The 13,233-nt window shown below is 35.4% G+C and overlaps 1 protein-coding gene across 1 annotated transcript in view; it reads right to left on the minus strand.

The window, feature by feature from the left end:
• Window positions 1-13,233, minus strand: part of SHOC1 (shortage in chiasmata 1) — a 57,172-nt gene that overhangs the window by 19,425 nt on the left and 24,514 nt on the right. The window contains exons 12-16 of the mRNA XM_027808491.2: window positions 12,072-12,527; window positions 9,584-9,709; window positions 7,409-7,585; window positions 3,595-3,702; window positions 1,704-1,891 (exon numbers count right to left, since the gene is read on the minus strand). Of these exons, the coding sequence (XP_027664292.2) occupies window positions 1,704-1,891; window positions 3,595-3,702; window positions 7,409-7,585; window positions 9,584-9,709; window positions 12,072-12,527 (1,055 nt within the window). The remainder of the gene's footprint in view (window positions 1-1,703; window positions 1,892-3,594; window positions 3,703-7,408; window positions 7,586-9,583; window positions 9,710-12,071; window positions 12,528-13,233) is intronic.

Below are 13,233 nucleotides of genomic sequence, written 5' to 3' on the forward strand. Positions count from 1 at the left end.
AAATTTTGGCTAATAAAATTATAATCAGATTATTATATCTGACATCATATTAACTGATGCTGATGTGATGTGATAGAACAGGAAATGGCTTATTCAGTACAAATTTTACTTCTTATTAAAACCACAGTACTTCTGCCTATCCTGGCTCATTAAAACCTGTCTCTGAATGCTAGGGAAAAGTAAACAATTTCATAATTGTGAATAAAATCATATATATATTTGTACATTGTATGTGTATGTGTGCACGACCTTAAGTTTAAGTCAAGCAAACAAGTCAAAACTCAGGAGAGTTATAGTTAAAAATTTTACAAATCATATCTAGCTGAGTTCAGAAGAAAAGCAGAATTGTCACTGAGCTGACAGTAAGATGACAAAGTTGTCATATGTCTCCTAGTGCAGCATATTCCTAGTATCACAAAGCAAAATATGTAACTATTTAAGAAGATCATGCTGAAATCAGTTTAGAGCGTCTATGAAGGACAAACACCAAGACCATCAACACCACTTTGTTTTGGTTGCTTCATTTCCATTTTAAATTCTAAAAGGGTGTACAATAAGATATTATATTTTTCTTCTCAGGAAAATTTAATCAAAAGATGTTCAGAGCTCTTTGTGCAACTCTTAACAGAAACAAAAGGAGAGTGGTGAGGCACTGGAACAGGTTGCCTGGAGAAGCTGTGGATTCCTTACCCCTGGCAGTGTTCAAGGCCAGGCTGGATGGAGCTTTGAGCAACCTGGTGGAGTGGAAGTGTCCCTGCCCATGGCAGGGGGGTTGGAAGCAGATTATCTTTAAGGTCCCTTCCAACCCAAACCATTCTATGATTCTATAAGAAAGCTCCAGGAAGTGAAATATGGAAAGAAATTAAAACAGATGAAAGTAAGCTTGAAGATTCATCTTTTTTGGCTGTGTGTTCAGTAGCATAAATTCTATTCCAGTCAGGACACAAAATATTACATATTTTATCCCTTCTGTTTCATTGTACTATTAATTTATTCTGTAAATAAATAATAAATAGTCTGCAAAGGAAAATAATGTTTTTCACTGCATGGTATCACCCAAAATATTCACATAACCCGAAAAAAAATTATCTTTGGATACTTGAATCTCCCCTACAACTCTATCCTCCATGCCATAACTATCACTCATGGGTATTTGCTTCCTACATAATTATAATGGCAGGAGATTGGCCTGATACATGGGTTAAGCAGAGGTCGTCTATAGATAACAATACCCACACAGTCCATGATGTGTGAGCTTTGAGCCACACTGTACAAGTACAAAATACTGACTTGTGCTGTGATTCTCTTTGCACCAGAAGATTGAGGCCTTCAACTAAAAGGTTATTATACACTTCTCAGAAAGTGATGTGATACAATATACTTACCAGGGAGACAAAGCCACTTGCACAAGATGAAGGCCTGGCAGTGTTAAAACTCATATGCATGTTATTTCAGGCACGAACCAAGGGGAGATTTGATCAAACAGAAACCTGTTTGATCAAACCTATTTGCTGGTTTACAAAACCTGTTTGCTGGTGGAAGTCTTAAAACTTTGCTACCCTTATTTAACAGATACTGTGAGTTGGAAAGGTAATTATAAGCCTTTCTTCCATAAACCAACACTTGTTGAAAGATGGTTTTATAATTATTCACATAGTTTGGAGCAGTTTTGTTTGCTTAGAGAAATTGTTTATATTTTTAACCTTAACACTGTGTTCCTCCCCATAAATTTGCATCCAATTTAAGATTTGATGCTGAAGCTCTGTTATTTTGGGATTTGTTTCATGCTTTTTCTGGCTGCTGTACTGTACAATCTTCAACTGCCTCCAGACATTATTCAAACAGGATTCTAAGACGGTTTTATAGATGTCCTTTGCCTTGGACAAATAACCTGTTAATAAAGCAATAAAAGAAGTAATCGCAGTGACGAAAGATAATTGCCAAGGTTTGTGTTTAATCTACACGTAAGTTTAAAATTTATGTGACAGTATATTGTGCAAAAAAGATTAAAATTTACTGGCTTACCAATCTGGAAGGACACTGTTACTACTAATCAGGTACATAAGTGGCCTGTATAAAACTGCTATACCTCCAGTAGTATCTGCTATGTGACTCCAGCTAGAATTGTTGAACCTTGCTTTCTATAGCTGCAAATACCACCATCAGCACTGTTATATTTAACTAATCTATATAGTTTATACTAAATAACAACTTTCTTTTTATTCCCAAAGTCCAAAGCTTTATTTGTCCTGTGTTTTCTCTACTCTTCATGTTATTATAACTATCACCTCAGAATGATGCCTTTTGTATATAAATGGTGAACAATGCTGGGGTTTTTTGAAAATGCATGAAGAAAAAAATACATCCAAGATAACTATGTGATGAATCACATAGCAGAGCACAAAATCAGAACAATAGTGAGGACTACAGGGCCTACTTTTTGAAGATCTTTTTTACTTGTGCAGTTTCCTGTGTGAGGTGTTGCTGGGACCTGGAAGGACAAGAGCTGTGTAATTCTGAAATATCACCTAGGAGTGCTTTTGCTACAATAGAACAGAGGAGGAAGAACTGCACATTTGTCTCCCTCCCATCTTCCCACATTGTTTATAGTAATTACAGAAAAGAATTCTACTTAGTATTCTACTTATATATGCAATCTGTATTTTTCTTTCTACTCTTTTAATTGCTAGGAATATTTAAGCAGACAAAAAATAATTTCCCAACAGTTTGGTTTATGACCGATGTCTTCCATTTTACATCGATTTTAAGGAAACACCCTCCAATAAGTATAATTTAGAGCGACTGAAGTTAGATGCTCTGAACTGACTTATCTCCTATAAAGACAGAGGGAGCCTGACTTTCCCAGAACACTCATAAAAGTTGACTTCAGCTCCTTATGAATGTATTCCAATAGATCTATCTGAAAATTGACATTACACAACAATTAGAACTTGACAAGCAGGGCATTATCATTTCAGGCATAAAACTGGGTTACAATGAATTTTCATACTCCAAATCTGAATAGTACAAGACAAGAAAAGCTTCTGTGTGAGTCCAGTGCTAGGATTTGGACTGTAACTTCAAACTCCCTGCCTTGTGATGGGTTAGATAATATTTCAGATTTTTCTTAAAATGCTCTCTGTTTTAAGTACAAGGAGTCTAAGAATATAGGTGTTCCACACCCATTCCACACTTGCGGAAGGCAGACTGTAAACAACAAAGGACCTGCCATGTTGCTCAGTTTCCACACAGAGAATCCAAAAAGAATTTGTCATTCTGGGATACAAGGCAATACATTATATATGTGGAAGCTCATATGAATGCTTCTTAGGTAAATCCAAGTAATAAAATAAACAGTGGTATATTACTCATGAAGTGAGCATATATGCTACCAAAGTACAATCTGCAGTTAATTAATTTCTAATGATGGAACAGAAATAAGGAAGCAAAGGGGGCTGGATATCGTATTGAGGCTACTACACTGGAGATACACTAATGGCAAAGAACCACAGCCTACAAACATGAAAGACGGACTGCAGAATACACACAAAGCATTGGGTTTCTGGGTATCATTATTCACTATGAAAAACTAACCTACTCCTGTGTCCAAGCCACATGCTAACAGAAGATCTCGAACTGTCACCAGCAGATGCACCAGAGCAGCATGTCTGAACAGCATGATCTCCTTCTCATTTATTTTACCTTTACAAACAGAAGACACAGGTGTGGTCTGAATAAAATTTCAGAAATCACGCTATATATATGTAACCCATTTAAAAGATCCTGGTATCAGAATTTTCATTAAACACACACAGACATAACCTCCAAAGGTTGGATCTGGTGGTCTTGGCAAATAGCTTATGATATAGCATAACTTTTGCCATGTCATCTGACCCAGAACAAGTGGCACACAGGGAAGTGTTTTTCAAAGTGTAGGGATAGATAGTCCTTGCTGGAAGAAGGGTAACAATTCCCCTAGGTGTGTCATTAAACCCACACTGCCTTACTGATTTTAGTAAGGCAAACTTTAAATATACATGGAAACTGATAAATTTTCCATATTTTGGTCCATCATACAAGCCCAGCTGTTCATAATACTATTTCCTCATCTGACTAGTCAAATCACTAAATTTTTCAGCAGCGCTGTAACTCCATCTAACACATTTTCCAAACATTTCAGAACTCTTTCCAAGAAATCAAAATGGCAGATTATCTACTAATCAATAAGCAATTTTAAAGCAGTGACAACCTCAAATTGAGCTTTTCACAGAATCTTTCCAATAAATTTTAGACTATAAAAGCCACATTCTTTATGGCAAATGATTTGGACCCAGATAGTCATCACACATAAAATGAGAAAAAATTCCTATTGTCTTCCAATACTGATCCACTTAGAGTCTTAACTTCTGATATTACCTTCCCCCCACCTAATTAACCTCTCTGGATGAGAATCCTAACCTTCTTTGAGAAGATAAATTTGGAAGACATCTGCTTCTTCTTGGACCCACAGAGTAAATCAAACAATTTATTGTTGTTATTCTGTATTATGTACCTGTTATCAATAAATCTTGATGATTTGACTGAACAGGAAGGACTTACTAGTCTGAAGAAGTCATTTTTGAGAATTGCACAGAGGGAGTGGTGCAGTTTGTTATCTCAAGAAAGGAAATATGTCACTGCTGCAGAGTAAGGAGAATTAATAACAAAAAGCATACTTCAAGATGCTAAAAAATGGTTGAGCAAAAATAAAGAATAAGTGACTACAGCTGATGAAGAAATTAGTGAATGAGATGCATTATACAAGAAAAATATTAGCTAGTTCTGTGTACTGGTATCAACATAGCTTTTAATTCAAAAAGGAAAGTAAAGCCCTCAGGAAGGAAAAATCAAACTTATGAACACAGCATACAGAAGAATTAACTGGATACAGCATAGAAAACAAAGATCTTGCCACTCTTCTGTATCAGAGGACAGAAAGTGACTATCTCTGTCAGTGAAGGTACTGAAACTGAAGAACTATGTCCAGTTCTTGACACTACTCACCGTAAAAACTCAGTGACGAATACAGATTATTTAGAGTATAGCAAGACAGTAAGAAACCACGTTTTATGATGAAAGACTGGACATTTGATGAAGAAAGAAAAGACCAACAGGGGAATAATAACCTTCTAATAGATCAATACCATCACAGTAGGTGACTGTTCTCTGTGTTCGCTGGGGGATTAATGAGAAAATGCATCAGCATACTCTGGAGTAAAGCAGAATGAGGTTGGGTATTGTGAAACTATTTAAAACTAGGAAAGCATTAAAAGAGTAAAGTTAGTTACCTGGGAGGTTTTGGAATCTCCTACACAGTTAGAGAAATATTCATTAGGAATGGATTGGATATGTTAGAATCTTTCTCATTTCTAAGTTTCTATGGACCTTTCAGCAATAAAATTCCTATCTCCTTCTGCTTCTTTAATTGAGGACAAAATGCAAGACCTCCCTTGCACTTTTCTGTCTCTTCACTGCAGACAATAGTAGCTAAATCAACCTGACTTTTTTTTGTATTTCTAACCAAGAGCAAGATTTTACTGCTTTCCTTGAACTGTAGTCAAAGATCCACCTGCTTCATAGGTCAGTTCTGCGTTCCACAACAGCTGTTTTTGTATAACAAGGGACAGGTAAATATTATCCATTTCTCAGAAAACACTTGCCCTTAAAAGGAAGGTCCAGTAGATGACTATTTGCCTCATCAGTATTTCAGCCATTAAACATTTTCATTGATTTCACTGCTCTAATTTTAGTAATTGATAGTATACTGCACAGTTAATCTACAAGCAAAGAGGGCACTGAAGTTTGAATAAGCACACAACTCAGCCCAGCACATAAACTGCATTTGAAAGGATGTAAGTTTTCTTAAATTAATCTTGCATTAAAATGCAAACTCATATATTTTTCCTTGATCCTGAGTCAAAGTAGTAGTAGTAGTTCTCTGTTTACTTTTCTGAGCAACGTTTTCCTTTCTGTGATCCACTGATACAGATAGGGAGTTTCTCCCTCATGTTTGTGAAGATTATGTTTCCTTATATGTAAGCTCCCTCAAACTAAAAGAACTCTGCTGCTGAGTTTTCATATAGTAATTCTATAGACCACAGGCTGTCATTCTGTGGAGACCACTAAATTTGTGTTGCTTGCCTTCCCTCTTATTTGTAATTTCATTATCGTTAGTTTTGTTTTGAGAAAAATACATTCAGCACAGAAAGCAATAAAGTTGAGATAGCTGAAGTTTATCATGTAACTTATAGAACTGTAGAATCATAGAATCATTTATGTTGGAAAAGACCTTTACAATCACCAAGTCCAACATTAAACTAGCGCTGCCCAAGTCCACCACTAAACCGTGTCCTTAAGTGCAACATCTACAAGTCTTTTAAATACCCTCCAGAGATGGTGATTCCACCACCTCCCTGGGCAGCCTGTTCCAATGCTTCACCACCCTTTCAGTGAAGAAATTTTTCCTAATACCCAGTCTAGGCCTCCCCTGGTGCAACTTGAGGCCATTTCCTCTTGCCCTCTTGCCACTTGTTATTTGGGAGAAGAGACCATCACCCACCTCACTACAACCTCCCTTCAGGCAGTGATAGGGAGCAATAACATCTCCCGACCCTCCTTTTCTCCAAGCTAAACAAGCCCAGTTCCCTCAGCCTTGTGACATAATATAAAAATGTGGCAGGTAGTAGACAGCCTGCTACATTATGCTTACAACTAGCTCTCAACTATGAGCCATACAACTAAAAAAATAACCCAAAATACCCAACAACCTTCTGAGACTTCCTCAAACAGTCTGTATTTTGCTGTGAGGTTTTCCTGACCTTTTTTTTATCTATAGCCAAAAATCTTCATAATGGGTCACTGATTCTGCTGGCTTTTGTTTTGATTTTTCTGCTTTTATAGGGTTTTTACATGCCATGGAGGAGAGAAATGAAGCCAGAAAGAAACAAAATTAATAGGGATTTTTCTTCTAATTTCTAACATGGGCATAACGTTTTGCATCATGCAGGTGTGACAAACACTAGCTACTAAAAGGAACAAACCAACAAAAATATATAGACAGTTTTTAATTTTATAATTGAGCACGAAAATATTGTTTGGTATAAACCCAACATTTCTGAAGCATATCTAGAATATTTTTAAATGCAATTCAGCTAGAACAATTTTTGTATTACAATATTGAAGTTAATAAATGTAACGTTGAAGAACTAGGAAACACTATTTTAGAAATAAAAGAAGAAATTCATTACTGTAATTACAAAATAAACTGATGAAAGTTTTATCATCAATTTATCAAACATCTTGAACCTTGTATCACCAATTGAACCTGTATCAGTATTGAAGAAAACAAAGATTTTTTTGAAAAACATACCTTCTTTAAAACAATCGCATATCACTTTCTCTTGCTGTTTTAAGAAAAACCTTGTATGATCAAATTTAAGGCTGTCAAAGCGCCATTTTACAGCAGCAGGTTCACCCAGGTGTGTCAAATCTTTTAGAACAGGAGCGGCTGCTTCTTCCAAGAGGCAGTATGCCTGCCATTGGCTTTCTGGATAGCACAATAAAAAAACTTCATAATAATAATGTTTGGTTTCATATATTACTACTGGACAAGAATATTGAAAAGACCTATCAAAACACAAACAACACTGACTTCTTCAAGAAAGCTGTAACATTAACAGGAAAACAGTTGCTCCCCCTGGCAGCCTCCTGGGAGGTAGGATTAAGCTGATCTTCACAGCAGGCAACAATGTTATTCCATGCATTTCATAAAGTGATCAGACTCCATGTTGAAAAGTTAGGATTTTCTACTCTTGTGACACCTGCTAAGATTATACTATTATTCCGTTGCTTGACAGCTGCCTTCTACTTTGTAGTCTAAACGTAGACTTAGTTCCTTTATATCCACTTGTTACCAAAATTTCAACTTAAATGGCCCTTCTCCTTCTCTGGTATTTAACTTCTAGTATCTTTGTCTAGCTAGACTAATAAGTCAGTCTCTTCGTACTTTAATACTAACAGTTCTTAATAGCTTCGGAGTGGCTGTCCTACAGTTCTTTCCAAATTACAACTGAGTTTCTTGCTATTAGCATCCATGACAGAGCTGTCAATTGCTGAATGAGTTGAAAGAGATGTCTTTTTCCTCAGGTAAGAAGGTGAAACTCTTCTGTACCCATTTTATAAAATTACAGTTGAGTTGATCACATCAACAAGATCAAAACTCTATGATTCTTCATTTTCAAAGATCTACTTTTGCTTTTGAAAAGTATTTCCAACTGATCTATACAAATCATTTGATTAGCAGCTGACAACTCACTTGGTCAATGCATTATTTCATAACAGCAATTAATAACTTCAACTTTTTAAGCATTCTCAAAAAAGGCATACTATTATATCCAGTTTTTCAGCCTTTAAGGAAATAAGCCAGATGCTACTATAGTATTTTGGATGCCCATTGTATAATTTCATTCAGCTATTCCTGTATTACTGTATTAATTTTTTTAAGGTGTATGTTTCATCATGCATCTTCAATGTTCCACTGTTAAGTAATATGCTTGTGTGAATCTTTCTAATCTTTGTTTTAGATAGAGCTTGTTTTTGATAATGATTCCTTTCTTTCATGTGCAAGGTAACCATGGTGAAAAACACTTTACTTCAAAGACTCTAATGGCACATTCAGTCCCAACAAATATTACCTTTGCCAAATGCTGTTTTTTGTTTTGACTGCAGAAAAGCTTTATATTTTTTTCCAGTTGCATTAAAGGAGTCTTGCTTCAAAATTATTTAAAAGAATAAATAAAAAAATATGCTTATAGCTGTTATAGGAGTCCCATCTCAGATGGGAACATGAAAATACTGTTACACTCTTTCACTGGTTTCATGAGAGGCTTGCATTAAGCACATGGTTGGAGTGAATATATTTCCATGAAAAAACAAACTAACCTGTGCTAGGCCTACAACTTCCTAGCACTGGGCATGCTTAATTTGAAGCTGTAAACTATCCTGGATAAATATCTTCTAGGTTCTTTCTCACCACTTCTACTGCATGACAAAATTGTTGTCAGCACATGTTCTCTCATACAATGCCTTGAAAAGTACAACAGCAATAGTTCACAGGTTAAGGCTCAGTCATGTATGAGAAATCCATAGTGGATTACTACAGTGTTAAAGATATTTCCTACCAAAATGACTGTCAATCCCTTCCATCTCTAATTCTCTTATTTAATCTGTCAGAGGAAAAAATACAGAATAATAATTTGAGGGTACTGACTGGCATTAAGAGGTTTCGTATCCACTGATTTAGATCAGACATGACTCAAAGTCCGTACTTTTTAGTTTGCATGCTATTTGCTTTAGTTTTAAGACAGAATTCCACAGCCTGCTGTTACACCTGCATCAAAATAAATATCCTTCTATTTCGAATGTTTTCAGTCACAAGAAGCAGAGACTAAGCCTAATAATTTCCATATTTTTCTGAGTAGTACTATTTAACATAAAACTATATTGCAAAAATATATAAAACAAAGCATATCCAAAAACAGTATACCTGATGCTTGAATATCAATTGTGACACTGTCCTCATTCTCTCGTTCTTTTTCCTCTGTTCTTACAGTCTCAGAAACAGAACTGTCCTCTTTGTGAACATGCATATGCTGTTCTTCAGGTTCTAGCACTACATCATTAAACCACAAGTGAATATTTAGATACAAAAATCACAAAACCAGCTCAATGAATAAGAAAATAGTTCTATAAATCATTCTACATGCAAAAATATTTTCAGATTAAGTAGTTTCTATGACACATACATTTTCTTTTCATTAATTTCTTTACTGTTTTCATGCGCTTATATAGTATGGGAAAACCATCAAGACACAGAGAGAGATGAGGCCCTGTCAGCCTTCACAGCCCAAGAAGTCAGGCATTAGTTCCTCTTCCTTAGGGCAGAAATACAAAGCTGGGAAAATTAAGGAGCTGGTACTACAGCTCTATAGGAAAGCTCATATGTCTTTATGTGGAGGAAAAACCATATATGACAGGAAAGATGTTGCTGACTATAAGGAGCTCGAACTATGAAAAATAGTAAGTGTGAGTAGAAAAGGTTAGATAGTCTAAGTGACACAGAAAGAATATGGAAGTGGCAAATGGCAGAAAAAAAGCAAAGAGAAAATAAAAAATGCTTATTGAAAATAACTTTTTCTCCTGCCTTACAGCTATTTTTGCAACCTGTTAGTAATTCTAAGTCTCCTTCCCTTATTCCTTATGAATACTAATGCATGAGCTACAGCTTCTGCCTGCGAAGTTTCTTTTGGCAGCTCTACCTCTTAATTTCTGAGAGCAGTTCTGGCCAAATAGGTGTCTCCTAAATATTGCTGATTTTTTCTAGTTAAGAATGTCAGTCCCCTCAGAAAAAAATTTGGTCATACAGACACATAAAAAAAAGAAAAAAACAATTTTTATTCTAGTTAAGTTACAAAAAACGCTTTTCTGAAAACCTATACAAGCTTCAAAACTGGATCAATGAACTGTTTCTACTACTTCCCTCCTGTGTATTTTCTGAACTAAATATTATACACAATGATGTCTTTAAAATGTAAGCCAAACGACGAAGACAATAAAGAAAAAGCCCTACAAGCAGTGCTGGCATTTCTTACTTTCAGTTAGATTTAGAATGACCCTTAATAAATATTTTTCATTACTATAAAAGTATGCAGTAGTTCACACAATTTCTGCATCACTGTGGTAAGACCTATACATTTTAATGGGTTCTCTATATATCAGACGTAACTGATGTGCAACACTACGGTCTACCTGTAAACTGCTGTAACTTAAACCACAAGCCTATTTGTAAATGTTACAGCTTGTTTCAGTCAATACATTTGGATTCTTGTTAGGCAATGCAGTTCTAGGTGGTAGCATAAATCTTCATCTCAGGTTCCTTGATCTAATTTTAAATTGGAATTGTTGCTTTCTAAAGCCATGGAAGTGTTTTAGGCATGTGTAGCACTGTCAGTAACAGATACGAACTTTATCAAGAAATAACTTCCTCCACAAGATTACATATGCTTGCTATTTAACAAGTATTCCAATTCTATTCTATAAGGAATTACTGATGAAAGCTTTTATGTAAAAATTTTAACTTTTTTTTTTTTATGGGACATGTAACTGAAATACAGATAAAAGTTATTGTCAAAATTCTGCCATACAAGTCAAAAATTGAAAAACATTCTTTTGTTTATACAACTTTACCCTGAAAATGAATCTGGAAATATGTCACTGTCTCCCAATATTTTGCGTCATAAATATTTCTTTTTTAAAACAAACAAGGAATTTCTTCTACTTCTTTAACCTCTCTGCTATTTGGCATTTCTGCAATGTTCAGTGCATAGCCTGAGATTCTTTCATAAGTGTTGTCAACAACAAAAACAGGGCTATCAACAACTTTCTGTTTTCCTTAAGACCTGTTCTGCCTCATTGTCTGATGGGGTTTACACCAAGGTAACTGACTCAAATGTTTTTTTCTGGAGAAGAACTTTTAACGATTGTTCATTGTCTAGGCTATGGTAGTTCTACAAAAATAACTGTATTGATAATTACTATTTGATAACTACAATTGATAACTACTATTTCTCCAAACAGGCCAGGAGATCTGACTCAGAACATACAGATGGAAGAGAACTTCTGGAATAAGTACCATTTAGAGTTACTTTGTCAGAATAGGAATAGAGACATATTTATTCTATTAAAAACCACTTCCACCACCAAAAAGACCCTAAACCCAAAACCAAAGCACACACACACACCCCGCAACCAAACCAAACACACAAAATCCCCTAATGGATTTAATGGAAAAAACAAAAGGCAAGTACCTTAATTGAAAATGCAGCTACATTAAAGATCGTAAAAATATTAACGTTGCCTTCAAAGGACTTTCCCCCCCCCCCTCAATCTACTAGCACGAACCAGCATCTATTTTAACTGGTATAAGAGAACAGATTTAAACCTGGAAAAATGACAGAATGACTTGGTTCACATACCTTTTCCAGGACTACCTACATCACTTTCTTCCATTCTTTGGGTGAGTATATGTTTAAATCTCAGCATCATAAAGTTGCTCAGATCAGAATCATCATTGTTCCATTTTGTAGCAAGTGCAAATGATGCAGAATTTTGACTGTTGGATGAGTTGTTTTGTTTAGAAGACACATCTTTACAGCTGACTGACTCAGATGATTTGGGGTTCTTCTTTTCTTGGTTTAAGAAATCAACTGCCTTTTCTACCTTATTCTTTTTTATGCTACCTCCAGGAAGCCCTTCTTCCACAGATGTATTTGTACTGTCAATTTTGGCAGATGATGCAGGACTTACATGCAGGGCAATGTACTGCTTTTGAGTCTGTGGTGATGTGTGAAGATTAATTACTTTGTCCAATTGACGTCTTTCAGTAGAAAGATCCTCCTGGTTTATTAGGGAATTCTTCTCTTTAAGCCATCCTACAAAATAATATTTAATTTCTTCAGTGCACATAGATTTTTTTTTGTTTTCTTTCTCCTGGTTGGAATACTTCGGATAATTATAGAAAAAGCATTTCTTTATTCTTTCTGCCTTCCCAGATCATTATAATCCACTTTTAGAAAACTTTTACTGATTAGACCTAAGTAAAACTGTACAATGTTGAGAAACAGAAGGCCATGATACTGTTTGGAGAAGTTTTCACCATCTGCATGGTGCCTACTGGTGTCAAGATTTCTATGAAGTGGGATGGATGCAACACATTTAATCAGGAAGAAAGACTGAAAGATTAACAGATTTTTTTTAAAGAAAAAAAAAGAAGCAAAGTATGAATTAGTTCCCTCTAAAGATGTGCTTCACTAGAACTGCAATTTTTTGCATTGCTTCTGCGCATCCATGTTAAACACAGCACCTAAACACTTCACAATACGCAAAAAGCAGTTAAGTGGCAACATTCTTTTATGAGTGGTGCCTATTCATTTCACAATATATCATATTACTGTAAATTCTTAAGAGTTCTACAACTACAACTGATGCCTTGCAGCCAGGCCATAGTTATATAATGAAATCTAAATAACTTTTTGCATTTTCTATTGAAGCTTGGTTGTAAGTATTCATAATGGTCCATGAGAAATTCTGCAGCTTCTGAGTGGCTCATAATTTAAACCATAGCCAGCATAACTCCCC

The sequence above is a fragment of the Falco cherrug genome, chromosome Z, assembly GCF_023634085.1.
Source record: "Falco cherrug isolate bFalChe1 chromosome Z, bFalChe1.pri, whole genome shotgun sequence".
Lineage (NCBI taxonomy): Eukaryota > Metazoa > Chordata > Aves > Falconiformes > Falconidae > Falco > Falco cherrug.